Consider the following 22,336-nt stretch of genomic DNA (forward strand, 5'->3'; position numbering starts at 1 on the left):
ATTGTGTTCTGCAATAAATGCAGTTAAATTTCTATGGTGTCAGTGTTTCTTTTCTGCTAATTAAACAAGAGTATACTGTTGTTTTAAAAACTATGCACTAATTTCACTTAAACATTGACCTCTGACTGTCACATTCCAGGGATGTTCATATTTACCACATGAGGAGTACACACTATCCTGTTTTTAAAGGTTCCAATTTACAAAACATTTAAAATAAAATACTAAAATTGCACTCACATAAAACACATTTTTGAGAAAAAAAAGTTTTTCATACTATGTACTTACACGTAAAGTAGTTTGCAATTAGACGGTCTCTAATCTCCCTTCCGCCCTCTGTGCTCTGCACATCACCAGATGTGACACGGACCCCTTCTTCTTCACTGTCTACTGCAATAATCGGTGGGGTAAGTTGATGTATTGCTAGATTATGTATCAAACAGCCAGCCAGGATAATATCCGACCCCTTTTCAGGTGCATACATAGCCATCCAACCAGATTATTCTAGTAACCTGAACCTAGTTTACCAAAGTACAAAGGTACGCTATAACACACCTCTACTAAATCAGTAAATAATTTGCATGGTGGGAAGACACAAGAGAAAAAGAAACCAAAACAACACTGCAATTACAAGACACTGGCCTTTTAACATATACAATCCCAAAGTAAAAAAATTTGTAGATGAAATGGCCCTTTTCCTTCTGTTCTGATTGCCCAAATATCTGAAACATCACACTGTTTGAACAATCTCGCCGCTCACAAGCAGCGCTTTCATTTTGGTCTATTGAATGGCGGTTTTCCGGCGGCTTTATAAACCCCCTAATAGTAATTCCGGCTGTTTGTATGTTAAACATTGTTGAAACCGTCATGGCGCTTTATACAGAGGCGGGTTTGGAAACATCATTTCTGGCCGTTTGGACGGCGGGTTTAGCCTTAGTAAATCCGGCGATGGCTAAACCACGCCTGATAGTAAATCTAGCCCCAAGTCTGAAGGCTGGGTTCCATGTAGTAAGACCCACTGCTTGTATAGAGTCAGGGATCCCGGGCACAATTTGCTTATTTCGACTCCACAAAGTGTTTTTGGAGTATATGGGATGCAGGATAAGAAGTTTGGGATGAGAGGGACACTGATGTACGTGGATTTTGCAGAAGAAACCTGCAGAGCTCTGTAAAAATGCTGCAACTCTTTATAGCTGACAGGCCACAACCCCAAGGTTTGTTTTTTTATATATAAAGCAGATTACTACTCCACCTCCCTTGCAGCCCTATCTTGAGCAGTGAATAACAGGGTAATTGGTTAGGAATGAGGGGTCTCTGGGATAGGGAAAATAGGGAAAATTCACAGCACTGTTCTTCCAAACACTAGAGCCTCTCTTGGACACCACTTTTACCTGTATCCTCTTTGGAAGTGGGGGTGAGCAAAAGGGCAAGAGCCTTAGAGGGGTACAGGTGATATGAGGTTTACAACTTTTATGGGTTTTTTTTCTTTAAAAATGTCAAGGGATTGAAGGAACTGCAGCATCTGGTGGAGGGAGTATAAGAATGAAGCTGGTGGTGTAGGAGTACATTGGGTCATAAATGAGGTTAAGGTCAGACTGTAGTAAGTGATAGGAGAGGGGATGGTATAATTGTTCTATGAAGTCTGTAGGGCTGATTCGTCAAGCCACGTATTTACTGATTTTTTTTCGAGCGTCTCGTACAAAAAATCACTCCGCACATACCCAGAATAGGACCTTACACAAGTACTCGCAGCCCTGTCTGCTCCGTCTTTGTACACAAAGAACACTTTCTACAGCCTATGTCTTCAGGAAGGGAACAGGACGGGGAAGGAGCCTTTGACCATAGTCGATTTACAGTAAAAGTGTGCCAAACTCAAGCGTCATGTCCGAATCAAGCTCTGGTCGTCGCAAGGTTACTTGTTTTTCTGCCGTATCTCTTGCTCCAGCTCCAAATCCTGATCAGTAGTGATGACAGTCCCTTATGCATGCTCTAACATGTGTTTGCAACTGTTAAAATGTATTTTATGTCCAGTAGACATTAAGAACATCCTGATATATGTATATCATGGGGGAAAAAAAAAAAGCACTTTTTCTTTTTTTATTTTACTGTTTTATCATTAATGTTTATATTATTAACAGGTGACATTAATTCAATATTATTATTTTTTCTGTGCTTTATTTTTGTGAATTTATAATCCATATTGGACGTATCCTGCAGGGTCTTATGTAGTACAGCACAGCAGACCTACACCCCAATTCATCAGCACACGTATCTTCAGACCCCTTCCTTGTTGAATTTGGGAGTGCCCAGAACCGATTTATATGTGTGCCTTGATAAATCAGGCTCTGTGTGTGATCCAAGAATGGGAGTGATGGCAGAGTCTGATTTATGTAGGTTTTTGTGGTGTTATTATTTTCTTTTATTTATAAGGTGCCACAAGGCTTCAGCAGCGCCGAACATAGGGGGCTGGAACATACAACAAAATTACATAGGTACATACAGATAAGAAAAATGGGTACAGATAAGCAGAATAAAAAATGTATGGATGCATTTAGTAGAACAAATCTCATGGCATACAAAAACAACTCCGCATAAGACAAAACAGAGAGGACGATAGAGAATGGGCAGACATGAGACATAGGTGAGAGGACCCTGCCCCTAAGAGCTTACATTCTAAAGGTGTCTGCTCTTTTGTTTTCTTCTCCATAAGGATATATATTGAACCAGGAAGCATAAACAGAGGGAGTTTCCTATGCTGTTGTTGAACAATTAGTCCACAACAAAGCCGGCTTGGAGACACCTGTTAAAGTCCATTCTTAGGGGAGACGTATGAGAATCCTTTGAAATGGAAATTCCTCACAAGGGTAAAGACAACATGAATTAGAATTAGTCCTGAGTTTTTAAATGTACAGTATTCTTTACCCAGAAATACAGAAAATGGGGATATTGTATATTAGTTTATTAATACAAGAAAGGAGAGTTATATGATGGAAACCGAACCACAGTACATTGCTTTCCAATGCACAGGACATGAAGATCTGAAGGAATCTTCAGTGAAAGAGGCAGAGATTAATTCAGTGCAGATAGATGCATGAAGTATTTTGGGTGATTTCGTACCATGTGTTCAATGTAAGCTGTTTTACAGAAAGGTTCAGGAGTGTGTAGTAAGTGAGGTGGACATCTTGGGCGTGCTCTGTAAGTAATTAAACTGGGGAGAGTGTGATGTTGTCACCCATGAGGGAGACTAGAGGAGGGGAAGTGACACTTGGAGGGGGAAAGATGATGCTGAGCTCTGTTTGGGCATGTTGAGCTTTAGGTAGCGTTATGACATCCATGTGGAGATGACATTGAGACAGTTGGGAACATGGGAGAAGGAGAGAGGTCGGGGGAGGAGAGGTAGATTTGTGTTTCATCTGCATAGAGGTGATAATGGCTATTTATGATAACTATGGAGGTGCAGGACAACCCCAATATGACAGTTGTATAAAGCACATGCTCAGTATAATAAATACAACAGGTCTTACCAACACAATAGTTAAGGTTAATCCTTGTTATCAAGGCTATTCAGTAGTGTATGTTGTAAATCACAGCTTATTTGATTACATTTTACGTTTAATCTGAGGACAAAATTGAAAAACATCTGTTTACCAATTCTAAAGCGCTACGGAATTTGCTGGCGCTATATACATAAATGTTGATGATGAACATCTGTCCATGTTAACAAAATAAAAAAATGTTTTCCCTTGCAGAGGGTTAGGGAGGGGTTGAATCCCAATACGCAGACTGTGTTTACATCTGTGCCTCAGTGCTCCAGCTTCTACGGACACCTTTGAAGCACGCTGTCTGTGGGGCAGGAAGTTCTCAATACACAACTTAATTGGACCTTCAACCTTATTAAAATAAAATCCACACAGATATTGTTCCTGGTCAGTATTTTCAGCGTATAATTTCAAAGGTACCAATGTATGTACATTATATTAATACTCACAGTTCAATGAGTAAAGTGCATAATGGTACAAAACAATCAAAAGTGACAGGAATATCTATTGATTTTAGAGCAACTTGAACCTAATAAATATACATGTTACTTAATACTTGATCACTATCAATGTGTGTGTAATACACATTAATTAAGCAGAAGGTATTGGGATATTGCTATAGTGGCTCATAATGAAAAGACCAAGATACTATTTAACATATAACAGTGATGTAATATAATCCTGTGTAAAGTAGATGGTTTATGACTCCTAATAAGGGTCATGACATGACCCTGATGTATAAGGTAAAAATGACCCCTACGTTTAATATGTATTCATCAGGAATCATTCCACACAACATGAATATACTCTGATGTGTGATTGTAGTATGGTAATAATGTTATGTCATATATTTTATATCTACCACAGACATTTATGCCCTATTGTAAACCTGTCTCCATATAAGTCAGCTCCTCCCTGCATCCTTAATGAGGATGGGAAGTCTGTAGAAATCTGACTCCCAGAGGGAGAGAATAAAGGTGTCTGTGAGATTTGCTTTCTTCATATACTTGGGGACAACCTAAGGGATGAGATATATCTACATTAACAAAACAACATTGATTGATCCAGCCATGTAAGTTACTCTTATATTTATCCTTTTTATTCTCTGACTGCATGTTTAAGTGATTGTTATAATCCCTTTCTGCAAAAGTTTTTAGTTTAAGCTGAAAACCTTTTGTGTCCTTGGTGTTTTAAAGAAACTCACAAGTCCCTCTTAGAGGAGAACTGTGCTGGCTGTGTTAACCCTGTGTCTGCTGGAGGCCAGCCTATTAACCCTTTACCTGCTGGATTGTACGCTGTTAAATGTCTGGAATTGGTGATGGCTGTGTTACGGGTGTTACAAATAATATTACTTATGTAGTGCAAAGATTTAGCTTGTTAAAAACGTTTGTTTTACATGTGCACATTTTAATAGAAATAATACACACACATATAAACCACACACCTCATTCATATTTGGGCACCTTTTTCTTTACCCAGGGACCGCTGGTATTTTGCTCCTCTAATAAGTTTGAGGGAAAACAGCATTTTAGTACTATTAATAAAATGCATAAAAGGGTTGTTTAAACTATGCCCGATTTTCCCCATCACTACATACATTTCCAGTGCAAGCATCATAAGCTAGATACAAAATAACACCCAAATTCTGCTATAAACTATAAATGAGAGCAGGGCCACCTTAACTACATTATGGGCCCCCAGGCAATGCAGTGCACCAGGGCCCCTAAACATATATATATATAATCACTTTTTTTTACACATATATATATATATATATATATATACATACAAGTTAACCCGTGCATGATACTCATGCATTCTAGTCAAATCAAGCTACTTAAGGTGTTAAAAACTCCCCACTGTCACCCCCGGCAACCACCAATCACTCCCCACTGTCACCCCCGGCAACCACCAACCACTCCCAACTGTCACTTCTCCTTCAAGAAATATATAGGTCAGTGTATAACTCTGCCCAGCAGGTGGCGCTGCAGCTTGTTTTTTTTTTTTTCACACACGCCACTAGGCATTTATATAGTAGATATATATATATATATATAGGGGCCCCCTTAACTTATCCTAAGTCCGATCCCCTTCTCTTCTTTTTTCTGTGCTGAGTCTCTCTGTTCTGTGCTCCTCCATGCTGTGCTTGCAGTGAATGTTGGGCGTGACATCACGCCCAACATTCACTGTGAGCACAGCACGGAAGAGGGGACCAGGGAGGGAGCCGGATCGCCAGCTGATGTGACCGCAAGGTAAGTATTTTCTTTTTTTTGCAGGATTTTTTTTTTCAGCACTGCCTCGGACGGGCCCCTTTGCCCGCAGGGCCCCTGTGCGCCTGCCCATTGTGCCCAATGTAAGAGATGGCCCTGAATGAAAGTGATGAGAGTTTGGAACGTTGATGACTGATGTAGTGCAGATGATGAATGTGTGATTATCTACATAATACATGTATTCATTGTCTGCATTCAGATTGATTGTTGTATACACAGAACAATGTACATGAATGGTGTGAAACATCACTGCAATGACTGTAGCTAGATCGCTATAAAGCGCATTGAATATAAAGTGGTTTATAATGTTATTCCCAATGTCACCACCGCTGACCCTATTAAGACAAATGTAAGTTTTGGCGTTATTAATGCTGCTCTATGTCTTGGTATTTGGTAAAGTACCAGAAAAGGCTTATTACAGCTGCTGAACTTGGGCTCTTATCTGTCTCCGACACTGAAATAACCGCTTCTGTTACAGACAGGAAAAAAGGTATATGTATTTGTCTCCGTGCGTGGAAGCGGCCATTTTTGCGAAGACAAAGTAATAGACTTCGATGACCATTAATCTCCAAGAAAATGGCCGTTTTTTTTAGTCAATTCTCCAGTATATTGGGCGACCATTCATTTTATCTACTCCTATAGATACAATGAGATAGGGCTAGATGACTCTTCTTGATAAAGTCCATAACTAGGCTGTTAAAGGGGACGGGGTAGTTAGGACTTAGTTTCTGGGAGGTATGTATGTACTAGAGGTATGCATGTATTGGTGGTATGCATGTAGTTGGTGATATGCATGTACTTTAGAGGTATGCAATTAGTGGGATGTCGGATTGTTGACCTCAATAACAAGTTTGTTTTATCAGTAATATTGTTCCATTTAATATTAAGAGAATTGCTTTGACTCCTGAAAATGCTGCAAAGTTTTAAGTAATACTCATAAATAAATAATAATGATTATAAATAATAATGGTTGATACATTCCTGGAATCAGATACCTTAAGGCTTGGAATTTTATATATGCATATGATTTGTGATGTGGATTAAATGATGGTAATTGTTATATATTTTAATTTACTCTTTTTTTGTATTAAATCTACATAGTCTCATACAGAACAGAACTTCATAATGAGTTGTCAGAACAGGCGTCTTGTTACAAAGAAGAAAGTTGGCTGGGCTCACAAACAGGTATGATGCAAGATTTACATTAACCATGCTTGTCTAATGTAAAATCAAATAAAAAATAATGTCTTTGAATCCTAAAATTACCTCTAATCCATTGTTCCTACCAATTGGGGTGAGAGCAGGAAGTTCTACTGCTAGGATGCTTAACTGCCTGCAAGGTGGGCAGGATGTTTTGTGATTATGCAAATTATTTTCAGGCCCCTCCCATCCCAGTAAAGACTTCGTGGGCAGGAGTGTCGTGATGAAAATGGCGTCATCATACACCTTGCCCAATATTACTTGATGGCACGAATAGCGTCATCTAGCTACACCCACTTCTTTTCATTTACCTCCTCTCTAAGGCAGTGTTTCCCAAACCCAGTCCTCAGATAACCCTAACAGATACCCCTAACAGTGCAGGTTTTCCAGGACAAAAGTGAAATAATTATACCACCTGTGGATCTTTCAAAATGTGTCAGTCAGTAATAAATACACCTGTGCTCCAACAAAGAGATATTGAAAATCTGCACTGTTAGGGGTCCCTGAGGACTGGGTTTAGGAAGCACTGCTCTAAGGCATGAACAATAGGCAAGTATGCTCTAATGCTATTTTTTATTTGATGTATGTATTTGTCTAATGAATGTATAAAATATTATTGTTTTATGCTTTTGCCTACTAGTAAGTTAGCTTCCAGAACAGAGAGGTGTCATTAATTGTCTTCTCTTCCCAATAAACCCTTTATTTTTTCACAAAACTCCCCTGTTAAATTTATTGATGGGTAACAATCCTCTCAGAATACAATAACTAGGGGGCATTGCTTACTGGCAAGGAATAGGTGTGAGAATCGGGAGCAAGGTATGGCATGCCTAGCACCAGGCGGGGAACAGACATAGGCAGGCCCCGTAGCAAAATTTGGGAAGGGACCTGGCTATGCCACTGTAGCCTCCCTGGACTCGATCCAACGCATGGCACCTGTCACACCTCAGAAGATGCCTCCACTCTGCTCTGCAGAGTGAACAGTCACCCCTGTAGTCCCACTCTGGTCTAGTATTTACATTCCTCTGTGTTTAGCACAATTATTAAGAATTGTTTTGATGTTACAGTCTCTTTAAAATATAAATGCCCCAGCTAGAAGAAAATGTCTTATAGCTATTTGCTGCTGACCTCTTACTAAACTTTCTGCTTCCTATTTCTGTACAACTCTCCTCTCTCTCTTTTTGGCCAAGATGGCTGCCGCCTGCAGTTCTGCTGTTTCACCCCAGGGAGGTCACTTTCAAGCAATTGGGCAAAATCCAGGAGGTGTAAGCAAGGTCCTTCTTCAGCATAGGGGCACAAAACAGCAAGTGCAAACTGGTGCCTGGGGGCGAAGTACCTTTTTGTCTAGCAGCCAGTGTGAAAACATCAATAACATTGATTGGATGGCAAGCTAGCCAATCAGAGTTATTGATACATTTGAACTGAACAAGGGTATCTATATCTGTCTATCCAATGTCTCTCCTAACCATCCATCCATCTATCATATTGTTTTAAGAAACTATTTACTGTACTTTTCTAGGAACAATGTCAGTTTGATGAGGTTGCCATTTACTTCTCTGAGGAGGAGTGGGACTGTGTAACTGCAGAACAGAAGGAGACTTACCGGGAGGTGATGATGGAGAATTACCATACTCTGAAATTTCTAGGTAAGGAAATCTCACCCACATTATAGGAAGCCTCTCACCTGGGAATATTCCGCTCTTTCTGGAACATGATGTAAAAGGTATTATTTATCCTGCAGACCATGTCTTACCTGTGTATAATATCATTCTGTGTAATTGTTGTTGTTATACAGGATTGATCAGTGTGAAACCTTCACTTGTATCAGCGATTGAGCGAGGAGAAAAGCCTTTTATGAAGAGCCCCCAGCAGAGAAATACTCCAACAATCTCCAGCACAAGTCAGTAATACTGTACAATGACTGTTTTGTATGTACCACATGGGATAGTTCTCACTATCATTCATTCACTCCTATCACTTAGTAAATCGTAGGACATGTAATATACTAACCCATTCCTAGTCGGTATCGTTAACATGGTTTATACTTTCCATGTGCCTTGTCTGATCCAGCTTGTACTGTAACAAAACTATTAGGACTCTGTCACGTAAACATTTCCTCAAGTTGCGTTTTATTTGGAAACAGAAAATAACTTGGTTGAAATGAGTGCCATAAAGATCCACGGAACTCTATGGGGCAAATTCAATTGTTGGCGAAAACACCAAAAATCTCGTGGCGAGCGCACTATTACCGTAATGATGGTAATAGTGCGCAAATACCGGTATTACGGTACTTTTCTCGCTGGATTTCAGCTAGCAGCTCCCTGAAATCCAGCTTACTATTACCGTAATACCGGTAATAGTTTTAAAGCCGCGGGGATTCTAAACAATTGAATATGCTCCTATGCTGTCGTTATGGACAGTGGTAACATATTGTACATTATACACTATATGGATAAAAGTATTCAGACGCTTGACCATTACACCAACAGGGACTGTAATGACATTGTATTCAAATACATATACTTTAATATAGAGCTGGTCCTCCTTTTGCAGCAATAACAGTTTCCACTCTTCTTGGAAGGCTTCCACAAGATGTTGGAGTGTTTCTGTGGGAATTTGTACCCATTCATTCTGTAGAGCAATTATAAGGTCAGGCACTGATGCTGGACTAGAAGGCTTCTCGCAATCTCCGTTCCAGTTCATCCCAAAGGTGTTTTATGGGGTTGAGGTCAGGGCTCTGTGCGGGCCAGTCATGTTCTTCCACACCGAACTCATCAAACCATGTATTTGTAGTCCTTGCTCTGTGTACTGGGGCACAGTCATGATGGGATAGAAAAGGGCCTTCCCCAAACTGTTGCCACAAAGTTGGAAGCATAACATTGTCCAAAATGACTTGGTATGCTGAAGCATTAAGATTGCCCTTCACTGGAGATAAGGGGCCTAGCCCAAACCCTGAAAAACAGCCCCATACCATTATCCCTCCTCCACCAAACTTCACAGTTGGCATAATGCAGTCAGGCAGGTAACGTTCTCCTGGCATCCGCCAAACCCAGACTCACCCATCTGACTGCCAGACAGAGAAGCGTGATTCATTACTCCACAGACCACATTTACACTGCTCCACAGTCCAGTGTCGGTGTACCTTACACCACTCCATCCGGCTCTCGGCATTGGTCTTGGTGAGGCTTGCATGCAGCTGCTCGGCCATTCCTTTAAGCTCCCGTTGCACAGTTTTGTGCTTACATTAATGACCCTGGAAGTTGGGAACTCTTCAGCTATAGAATCAGCAGATCATTGGTGACTTTTACACGCCATGCGCCTTAGAGCTCGCTGACCCCACTCCGTGATTTTATGTGGTTTTCCACTTCGTGGCTGAGTTGCCATTGTTCCTAAACGCTTCCACGTTCTAATAATATCAGTTACAGTTGACAGTGGAATATCCAGGAGGGATGAAATTTCAGGAACCGTCTTATTGCAAAGGTGGCATCCTATCACAGTACCACACTTGAAGTCACTGAGCTCTTCAGAACGACCCAATTTGTAACATAAATGCTTGCAAATGGAGACTGCGTGGCTAGGTGCTTGATTATATACACCTCTGGCAACGGGTCTGATTCAAACACCTAAATTCAAAAATTAACAGGTGTGGCCAAATACTTTTATACACATACTCTATGTCAATCAGGCCAACTGTGTCAGTCCTACATGATCTGTCCAGTTCCTACACTAATCAAAATGTACTTGACATCGCCCCAACTCTCCCAGCATTCCCACTTGGTACAGTATCTGTAAAGGTATGAACCCGGACAACTCTTGTACATTGTATACTGGCAGACCATGTTTATGTCCCACTATGTTGTATTTATTGCAAATGTATTGATAAAGCCAAACATATGATGTGACTTGTGGTCAGACCCGTATAGCATATATTACAGCTTAATGGCTTAACGCTTGTGTACATAATTTGTGGCAGAAGTAAGTTTTCGATATCTCGGTCTGTATGTTTTACATAATGGATGTTTATATTTTAAATATTGTAATTATTTTCATTCCTTATTGGAGTTTATAAAAAAAAAGGCAACATGCTAAAGGAATATATTTGGGGAAAAGAGAGATGACAAGGAATACTGGTAGACCGTAACTCATTTATAGTTGTTACAATCATATGTAAATGGTAAAAAAAAAAAATGACTTGCAAGTTTTATTTTTTCTTCAAAACTGCACAACTTGTAACCATTTGTGTTGATAATGTTTCTCTTCCCGTTTGTTGTAAACCTTCAATAAAAAGATTTAAAATCCAGTGATGCATAAAAAGGGGAATAAATGCCCGTGATACAAAACAAACAAAACAAAAAGGAAAGTTGCTCAATTTCAAAAACTAAACTAAGCAATATTAAGGTCACTAGTTAGATCACATCTTGAAGCCGGACAACTTACTAACCAATACAGGGTATGGAATCATTCAGTTCTCAAGACAGGTTAGAAGCCACTAGGTTTGATTAACCTAGATGTGATTGAAAGAAGAAGTATAGATACAAAGATTTGTTTAACTTTTCGTGCCCAGGACCATACAGTGGACATAAGTGTGTTCAATTGTGAATGAAAGATGGTGAATTGGAAAGGGTTCTTTACTGTAAGGGTGGTTAAGCTGTGGAATCCCTTACCACAGGATTTAAGTATGGACTGGATGTCTTTTCTACAATAAGTGTTACATGTGACTATGATAAGTAGAGAACATTATGGTGATCATTTATCTGGGGAATTCACCTGATTACTATATTTCAGGTCAGAAAAAAAGTTTTCATTGTTATAAGCGTAAATATTACCCGATAAAGGGTTTTGTTTTGTCTTCCGCTGGAACACATAATTAGAATGTGTGCATCATTGAACTGTATTATTACTTATTATTATTTTTTATTTACTGTATATAGCACCATCATATATCATATTACACAGCAGAGAATATTTGTCATTCAGCTCCATCCCTGCCCTATTGGAGATTACAAGCTAAATTCCCTAAAATGCTACAATACTTAATTATGGTTGAGACATTTTTGGGAGTCAGATGCATTAGATTTTGGTATTTTTATATGCGCCTGATTTTTTTGATGTGAATTGCATGAGGCATGATATGTTTTTATTTTCTAAAAAAAAATATTTTTTTTTTTTATTAACATAGCTTCATACAGATCAGAACCCCATAATGAGTTGTCGGGCCAGGAGTCTTGTAAGGAAAAAGAAAATTATCTGGGCTCACAAACAGGTATGATGCAACATTTACATTAAACATGCTCGTGTAGTACACATCTTTGGGGGAGATTCAATTCTAAAAAAATCTGTGCAAGTTGTCTCCGAAACAGGCGCAATTTTTTTTGACAGAAATATCACTCATCTTTGTGGGGTGCGAGCAAAAAAGTATTTAAAAAAGCTTCTCTTTTTTTACTGTATAAATGGTAAAATTGCACGGCCGCGACACCGCGCTGATTTTTTTTATAATTGAATTTGTCCCTTTGACTCCTAAAGTGGAATCTAATCCATAGTTGCCCATTTTCTGGGACTCTCCTGAATTTGTGTGAGAGCAGATCATTCTACCACAAAGGTGCTGGTCTGTCTGTAAGGTGGGCGGGGATGTGCTGTGATTATGCAAATTGTGTCTTCAAGCCCCTCCCACCCCAGTAAACTCTGAATGGACAGGAGTGTTAAGATGAAATTAGCCTCATCATATGTTTTGCCCCACCCACTTGATGATATGAATGCCATCATCAAGCTACACCTATTTATTTTACTGTTCCTCTGCTCTAATCCTATCTTTTTTTTTCACCTTTTCTATTTGTCTAATGTAAACAATACAGTATAAATTATCATTGTTATAAGATTTTACAGAGATTCTATTATCGTTCTAGTAAGACAGCTTCCAAAACTTGCCATTCAGGAGTGGTTGCAGTGATTGTCTTCCCTTTATATTTTCCCAAAACTCTCCTGACAAATGTATAGTTTGGTAATAATTCTCTTCTAACACAATACCTAGGGGGCATGGCCTAGTAGCAAGAATAGCTGTGAAAAATATGGCAAGGAGCAGGCAAAGATACAAGCTTAAACTCATGACCTCAGCGCTGTGAGGCAGTAATACTAACCACTGAGCCACCACCCCGGTGGAGCTATGTATTTTTTCAGCTACTAGTTTAGCAAATCCGTGTCTTGCGATGGACTTTCAAGTATGTCAGTGATCTGTTGAAAACAAACTACAGCAAACAAACACATAATGTTACACTAATTATTGTTTTTACCTACAGCCCATTTATTTCTATCGGATGGATCCACAAAGAAAAACTATCCTGAAAGACATCATATTTCCTCAAGTGCGTCAGACTCTGTCCTTGAACTTAACAAGAATCCCATATACCAGAGTACCCAAGGGAAAACTGTGGAGAAAAATACAAAAATATTAAATCCACATCAAGGAGAAAATCTCCCACAGGCCCTTTTTTCGTACAAAGTGGTCCCTGGGGCAAACCATTCTGTCATATACATTAAGAGATTCATCTCCGAGGAACCAGAATCGAGAGCAGAAAATTGTGTGTCATCCACGCCTTATCATTTCAGGGAAATGGTTAAAAATTCTCACAATGAATGTTTATCTGGAGGTCAAACAACAAGAAGAAGGTCAAAACGCCTCTCTGAGGAGAAATGTTATATTAAGTCTGAAGGAGCTTTAGAGAAACATTTAGCAGAAAAAGAAAATAAGTCAGTTGAATGTTATGAGTGTGGAAAGTGGTGTACTTCTAGAAAATATCTTAGCAGTCATCAAACGATTCACACAGGACAAGGAAAATGGTCATGTTCTGAATGTGGGAAAGTTTTTAGTAGCAAAAAACACCTTGTTAAACATCTGAGGACACATACAAGAGAGAGATTATACTTCTGCTCTGAATGTGGGAAATCTTTTCTCACTAGTGCGATTCTTCTTGTTCATATGAGAATTCACACAGGAGAGAAGCCAGCTGTATGCACAGAATGTGGGAAGCGTTTTACATCTAGGTCGCAGCTTTATAGCCACATTAAGGTCCACACTGGGGAAAAACCATTTTCCTGTAGTGAATGTGGGAAGTCTTTTGCTACTAACCCACATCTTATAAGACACCAGAGAATTCACACAGGAGTGAAACCTTTTTCCTGTTCTGAATGTGGAAGGTGTTTCACTAATGACTTTCATCTTATAAGACACCAGAGAATTCACACAGGAGTGAAACCTTTTTCCTGTTCTCAATGTGGAAAGTGTTTCACTAATGACCATAATCTTCTCAGACATCAGCAAAGAAAAACTGCATGTATTTAGTAGGGGAAAATCGTAATCCCTGTGAAAATTCATGACAAGCTAAAACAGACATTCAGGGCCTGAGTCATTAAAACATGCAAAGCAAAGGACAAAGGAGTAAATTTGCACCTTGGCAAAACCATGTTTCACTGGAGGGGGAGGTAAATTTAAAATGTGGGGACAAATTTATTGTTGGGGTAGGGCATGTTCTCTATCAACTTTAAATTTCGGTGTAAAAATTGAGCAAGTATTTGTGTGCTACATGAAAAAGCAGCCAGTATTTTTCTTACATGCAAAATAATAAATTAATTTGCATCCCTTGCATTGTAACATGGTTTGTCCAGGAGTAAATTTACTCCTTTTTTGTTTGCTTTGCATGCCTTAATGGATGAGGCCCTTAGGAGTTGGGTTGCACGTTTTTGGATAACAAACTAATTTATAGTAATTCATACTGCGATTTGTTGTTCTATAAGTTATCATATATGTATATCATTGCATTTTCGTGTTAATTGTTATTCTGAAGAGCTATAGTTGATTCTCTTCTAAGTTGAATTAAATTTGATTAAATTTAATCCAATAGGACACTGCTGGTGGTCAGATTTAGTGAAACTGCTATACTCTTCCTGCCATGACACCTGTGGAAAGTGTACCTGGAGTCAACCTGCAGTGGCTCTTGCACCAAGTCAACTCTTACCGGGCTACCTATAGAATAACACTGTAAAGACTGCAATGTGACTTAAAGGGTACCAATGCACTAAAACCATTGGTCTCTGTCCGCACTTCATGAATCACCCCAAAAAGTTAATCTGCGGAAAATGTATAGAAATCATTGGTTCCTACTATATCGTCCTGATCTCTATAACACAAATGGCAATTATTGAGTTACCAACTGATATTAAAACCACGAATATTGTTTAAACCAACCAGTCGCACCTGAGCCTATATTTTATTGAGTAGGATTCTGACACTGCTGTGATCACCCAGTGACGGATACAGCTAACTGCGCAGCAGGTAAACACTCTTGGGGGGTAGATTTATTAAAGCTTCTAAAACGGAAAAGTGGAGATGTTGCCCATGACAACCAATCAGATTCTATATATTGTTTATATAGCACATTCTAGAAAATGATAACTTGTATCTGGTTGCTATGGGCAACACCTCTACCCTTTTCTTTTTAAAAGATGTAGTAAATCTTAGAGGTAATTTGTAAAGTACTTGTTTTCTCTATTTTATACAAGTCCGAACTACTTCTGTAAATTGTTGCTCCTTTAAAATTACTAAATGTACAGCAACTTGTGTTATTATAAGTTAACAGGTTTTTATAGGACTGGAACATAGTAATTTTTTTGAACTGGCTAATTAATCTAAAAATCAATATAATAAGGGGGCACTTCCGTAGTGTAAAATCATTCAAACATTCTATTATAAAAAGAGATTAGAGATTGCACACGTATGAAATATCACATGTATGCAGGCATGTTGCAGTCCAAGGCTGTATTTTTCTGAAAACTCGGTTTCACACATTGTTAATAGCATACAATAGTATACAAACAATTTAATTACCGCTTGCTCTGAGCCAAACCCTCAACGCGTTTCGTCAGGAGGGGTGGCTACAGGCTCAAAATACAGGTTCTTATAGGATAACATAAATTGGCAGGGCAGATGTGTATTGGCTATCAACACCAAATTAAAAAGCAATTTTTTATATATTTCGTACAGAAGATATGAAAACACTAATTAATTATTACACTTATTAATATACATGATGAGTGTGATATTTTGGCAATATACCTGATTGAATAATTACCTTATTGCAGCTTCATATTGTTACATCACAATCCATTTCAGCCAGAAAGGGTTACATTTTCATTTTGAACAATGTGGTTTAATATATCATTATTAATAAAACGTTTCTCCTTAAAACACCATACAATCGTATCCTATCAGATATAACCCTTGATTGTCGGATCAATTACCCGCCAACATCAAATCTGTATATGTTTCCAAGACATCCCATTAACATAGTGTTTTGCAAGTTAGAAATACAATTAAATTGTTCAAATAGTCTAAATATACAGAACAACATGCATGCACCAATCGAGCACTTAACCTATGGACCCAATTTATCTGACCATAATATACACAGTAATTAGGGAGCACACCTATGCATATCGTAGTGTGTACACCTTAATGAACTTCTTTAAAGTGTAAAGTGGGGAAGACTAGATCCAACATAAGAAGATAAACACAGGATCAACCACTATGTGGATCTAGAAAACACTGACCCCAAATGTAGAAGTGGCAATACATATAGCGATGTCAGTGCAACTCTCCTCGGTGAGCTCAGGAAACCCCCAAGACCTTAATCCCATTGAGAACTTGTGGTGAATCCTCAAGAGATGGGTGGAAAAACAAAAACCCACAAATTCTGACAAACTCCAAGCATTGATTAGGTAAGAATGGGCGGCCATCAGTCAGTATGTGGCCCAGAAGTTGATTGACCGCATGCCAGGGCGAATTGCAGAGGTCTTCAATAAAATGGGCCATCACTGCAAACATTGACTCTTTGCATAAACTTAAAGTAATTGTCAATAAAAACCTTTGACAATTCTGAAATGCTTGTAATTTGACTTCAGTATACCATAGCAACATCTGAAAAAGGTTTCAAAACACTGAAGCAACAAACTTTGTGAAATCCAATACCAAAACTTTTGCCCATGACTGTATATTTTGAAGGTTGTGACTGACTTCTTTTTTGACCTAGCACTCCACCCCATCCATCTGTAGGTATTTTTAATCAAAGCAGTCTGGTTCCTACCAATACTCCTTGTAGTTGAGAGGCACTAAATGAGGTAAGTCCCATATTATAAAATTATAAATTGTTGGTCCTAGTACCCATGTAAAAGAGGTCACCTTGACGTGGTAGATGGGCATCCACAGTTTGCTCAAAATGTGCTCTAAGAACCTCATCTTCTGGGTTTTAGTCCCGGATGTATTTGAGCCCTTCTTGGGTGCCAGAAAAGACTCGTTGGCATTGGGTGCATTGCACAGAAAGGGAATGAATAGCTCACAGGAGCAGGATATAAACAATGAGATGAGCCACTGGCTGAAGCTCTTTTTTTGTGCACCACATTCAAATGAGATGAGTTGGAAGTCTGAAGCGCCCTCGGTAGAAAATCACCACATTCACCAGGGCTTACTTTAGCCATCTACAATGAACATAAGCGGCTGCAGTTCCCTGGTCGGTCGTGTTTGAAATCAGTCACTGGGAGGGTGGATGCGGGCACTCCCGTTTACCTGACTGTCGTGCTTGGATACTTGACTACTGAGATCCTGGTGTAGGCTGACAATGCCGCCTTGGATAACAATAAAACTTTCACTTTTTATTATTCCCTGCTATCTGCAGAGTAAAGGAGCTTAACAAATTGCTTGCAGAGCTTGTTATTGCCAAGGTGGATTCCTGCTCATCATCCAGGCTGTGCAGATGCCAGACAGGCAAAGAGTAAATGATCAGAGCACTCAAGCAGCTCCACCATTATCTCTGGATATGGTTTCACCTTCTCTACATGAACTAGATGCACCATATCCCTGTACATAAGGTCTTTTAGCTGCTGCATCAGATTCTGTTCTGGAGTTGCCTGCAGATTGCATACCTCCCTACATTTGCACTCTCCTCCATTGGCATACTCACCAGTGCGAGCTGTCCCCATACACTGCCATGCAGAGCAGCAGTGAACATATAATATCTCCCAAATTTTTCACCCGCGGGACAGAGCCCTGAAACCGGGACTGTCCCACCTAAATCGGGACGGTTGGAAGGTATGAGATTGAGTGGAGGACCTCACCAGGGGTGTAGCTAGATATTTGTGGGCACCATTGCAAGGTTTCGGAAGGGCCCGATGAGCCCCTCATGGGTAAAAAAATTCACACAGAGGAGATGGGCCGCCCCATCTTCAAGTCCCATAGCTGTGCAGCACCTGTGATTATGGACTGTCCCACCAACTATCATAGCACCCCTTGCTACTATGATAGTTGGTGGGACAGTCCATAATGACAAGCTCAGAAAGGGTTGAGGCATGCAAGAAAATGGGCTGAATTTCATCCAAACTAGGATGTTTTATGTACATTGTAGGTGGAGTTTGCGTGAATCAGGGGTTTTGTCCCAGTTCCGCATGTTGGAGTATTAGGAGGTATTACATCATTGTCCCCACTATATCTAGGTTCATGGACCGAACTCAATAATAAACTAACTGGGGAGAGGCCATCAAAAAAGTTTAAATTGCTGAAGCTGGGAAGAACACCCCCCTTACTTATGCCAATTCCTATTCCGGGCATAACCACTAGGGTCTAAGTAAAGGTTATTTGGCAGAATAAGTTCAAGTGATCTGACTGGCTCTCAGTTTCATACCAGTGCTGACCACTAGGGGTAAAATGTATTTTAACAAAAAAGAAACTTGCACAAAGAGCAGGCCATTTCCTATCAGCTTAAATGACAGCCCTTCTAGAAGGCTGGGACTAGTCTATGTGCTCTCAAGGATGTTTCCTGTCACGTCATAAGAGCTAACAGACATGTTTCCAAAGATTATTGTCTATTAGACGTTGAAGTTGTCTTCACCAACATGGCTCTAAAAGCGGAGACATGAAGCAATCACATGGCCGTCTTCTATTGGTAACGATAGGCAATGACATCCACATACACGGATAGTTGTGACTAGTCCCCCTTCGCCGTGAGGACCTGGTCCTTTTGGCAAAGGTGAACTAGCCAGCTCAGTATGAGCAGGCTAGTTCCCCTTCGGTAAAAAGACCATTTTGCCTCCTAGTAGTCAGGTTCTGCATATGAAGGGGAATTAACCAGCTTGGTACAATCAGGGTAGTTCCCCTTCTCCGAAAAGACATTTTTGCCCCCTTGTGGTCAGTTTCTGCATGAATATGTTCATTTTTGAAATGCGTTGGGGGCTACCTGTTCCTCCCTAACAGAGACTTTGGACATCAGTCTTTCCAGCTTTATCACCAGCATTGTCGGGGCCCCATAAAATTTTGCTTTGTGATTCCAACTGGTATTTCTGGTAGGAAGATTTGATCTACTGTCTCCATGGGGAGTTTGCTTTCTGTCCATGTTTTAAATTGTTTTAATAATAAAAGTGGTAATGTACTCTATATCCCTCCTTTTTGTTTGTGCTAAACATTCTTGAGGCCCATTAAAGGAATCAACGGAAGTAATATCAAGATATGTAGTGAGATTGATGTATATATGCCTGTTCTTTCTATATAACAAGTAAGCACATTTACAAAAGGGGAAATCAGGAAGATGATCAATATCTATTTGGGTGGTGTTTGATTCACCCCACAAATAAGGTGGTTGATTGTTTTTTTGTATTTATTTAATGGTGGTGGTATATGAACTTGCATGGTTTAAAATATACAACAAAAAATATTTTTTTATATGCACAGTGTTTGCACTGTGGATGCCCACATGCGAGGAGCACATCTGGGTGCAGGCAAGAAGTACCACTGGCTCCAGAGGCAATTCTTCATGCCTGGATTGGGATTGTATGACATGGTGGAAGAGGTATGCAGACAGTGCTGGCCCTGTGGTCCGGCGAAATCCACAAAACATCGAGCGCATTGTGTCCGGTCGACACCTGGAGATCCTAAGGATAGATTATGAATTGATGTGTGAGTCCATCAACAGCCATCCATATGCCCTGGTGATGACAGACCACTTCACAAGGTTCACTGTGGTATTGCCCACAAGCGATCAGACTGCGGCATCCGCTGCCTAAGCCATCAAGGAGCAGTTCATTAGGAGGTACTGGTGTCCAGAGCACACCAATCAAGGCGTCTACTTTCAAGGGCAGTTGATAAGAGAGCTATGCCAGGTTTATGGCATCAAACAGTCCTGTACTACCCCGTTCCATCCCCAAGGGAATAGAGCATGCAAGATGTTAACCGGACGATACTGCAGATGTTGCGGATCTTGGAGCAGAATAGTTACAATAAAAATGGAGGAGGGGGGTAGCATGGCACAGTGATAAAGGTGGGGGGAAACAACATGGCACGGTGATGAAGGGGGGGGGGGGTGCAGCATGGCACAGAGTGATGAAGGAGGGAGGGCAGCATGGCAGATTGATGAAGGGGGGAAGCAGCATTGCACAGTGATGAAGGGAGTGAGGGCGGGAAGCAGCATGGCACAGTGTGATGAAGGGGAGCTAGGTGAAGGGGGGAAAAGCAGCATGGAAGGCGCAATGTGATCATAAGGGGGCACAGCGCGGTGATGATGAAGGGGTACAGTAATGTGTGTGCGATAGCCCAGGGGGCTTGTTGTAATAAGTGTATATGATGGCACAGGGGAATGGTGCAAAGTAGTGTGTGTGAGGTAGGTGGTGGCTAATTAATGGGTGCTATTTTGTTTGTGGGGTGATGATGGGGCAGTGTAATTGTGGGACAATTAATTTAAGATGGGCTGGTTTGGGGGCTATCGAATGTTAGGGTGAGTTTGGGGAGAATGAGGTCTCTTTATTAAATGTGACTATGAATTATTTAATGGCGATGATGGTTGCGGGAAATAGGTATATTTATGAAATGTAAATACTATTAACTTATTGCTGGGGCTGTTTGGAGGGAGGGAAATAGGTTTATTTATTAAATGGGAAAACTATTATTTTAATGTTGGGGCTGGAGGAAGGTCTAATTATTAATCGTGGGTGCTACTGATTTTTACGCAGGAGCTGGTTGTATGTACCTGATTTTTTCCCAAATAGGGCCCCCAACATTCCAGGACTCAGACAACCCATAACTAAAGAAACCAACAGTCACAGGTGGTGAAAGTGACAAGAACAGGTAGGAGAGAGCAGGACAGTCTGTGAAATGTTGTGATTCTAGTGGGACAATCCCAGTTTTTAATGACTGTTCTTCTCCATGTAAGGTGCAGGACAAGATTGTGAACTCTTTATGTACATACTGCATTCTTTATATATTACACTATGGTGCTAGATGTCCTGAAAGTCAGGAGTGCTGGGACATATGTCACGCTGCGGCGAGCGGGCACTGCACCCTTCAGCCACTGGTGTACACAACAATGCAGGTTTTTTTTTCTGTAGGAGGATGGCCTAGCGCTTTTTACTTGCTAGCTATGCCCCCAATGATGCATAGTCACGCCCCCAAATGTATGACCACACCTACTCCCAATTTTGCGGCGCAGCTATAAGGGGGGCCTCATGAAGTTGTTGTACTGGGGCGCTGCATTCCTCTTGGCAGCCCTGGCGCCGACTAGGGATAACCCGCTCCACTCCACTCTGGGCAGGGAATTTAAAGAAAGAACAAAGCAGAGGCAATGAGCAAAGCAGAAGAAATGAACAACGGGAAAGGACAAGCCAGAAAAAAAACGAAGAAATAAGAACAGGAGGAGAGAAGAAAGAAGAATGAAAGACTTAACCGCGTGAGAGAGCAGCGGCGGCGGCAGGAATTGCAGCAACCTGAAATGATCAGGTTTGTGGTTTTTGTCTGTTTGTGTGCCCAGCCTTCCCCGAGTGGTAGTCACAGGTCCAGTCAGCCCCCCAGGTACTAATAACCCCAGGCCAAGTCGATCTCCAGGCCGCAATACCCCCAGACCTCTATGCCCACGGGACTACTATCCCTAGCCTCTAATCCCTTAGTCTGACCAACCGATAGGCTGCAGCCAATCCCAGACCACTAGGTTTCAGCCAGCCCCAGGCCACTAGGTTGCAGCCAATCCCAGACCACTAGGTTTCAGCCAATCCCAGACCACTAGGTTTCAGCCAATCCCAGACCACTAGGTTTCAGCCAGCCCCAGGCCACTAGGTTGCAGCCAGCCCCAGGCCACTAGGTTGCAGCCAGCCCCAGACCACTAGGTTTCAGCCAGCCCCAGACCACTAGATTGCAGCCAGCTCCTGGACACTAGGCCACAGCGTCACTTGGTCCTCGGCTTGTATCCCTGACCCCAGAAAAGCCTGAGCAGGCCACCTCTAGCCTAACGCCCTTAGCAATATTGTGTCTTG

At 40.7% G+C, this 22,336-nt stretch overlaps 1 protein-coding gene across 1 annotated transcript; it reads left to right on the forward strand.

Annotated features, from left to right (window-relative positions):
* The first annotated feature begins 6,931 nt into the window (after window positions 1-6,931).
* LOC142095439 (uncharacterized) lies at window positions 6,932-14,758 on the forward strand. The gene is made up of 5 exons (XM_075178385.1): window positions 6,932-6,991; window positions 8,523-8,649; window positions 8,799-8,903; window positions 12,183-12,266; window positions 13,297-14,758. Exons 1-5 carry the CDS (start codon window positions 6,932-6,934, stop codon window positions 14,337-14,339), a joined length of 1,419 nt encoding a protein of 472 aa, XP_075034486.1. The 3' UTR covers window positions 14,340-14,758.
* The last annotated feature ends 7,578 nt before the right edge of the window (window positions 14,759-22,336 follow it).

This window comes from Mixophyes fleayi, chromosome 6 (genome assembly GCF_038048845.1).
Source record: "Mixophyes fleayi isolate aMixFle1 chromosome 6, aMixFle1.hap1, whole genome shotgun sequence".
In the NCBI taxonomy this organism is placed as follows: domain Eukaryota; kingdom Metazoa; phylum Chordata; class Amphibia; order Anura; family Limnodynastidae; genus Mixophyes; species Mixophyes fleayi.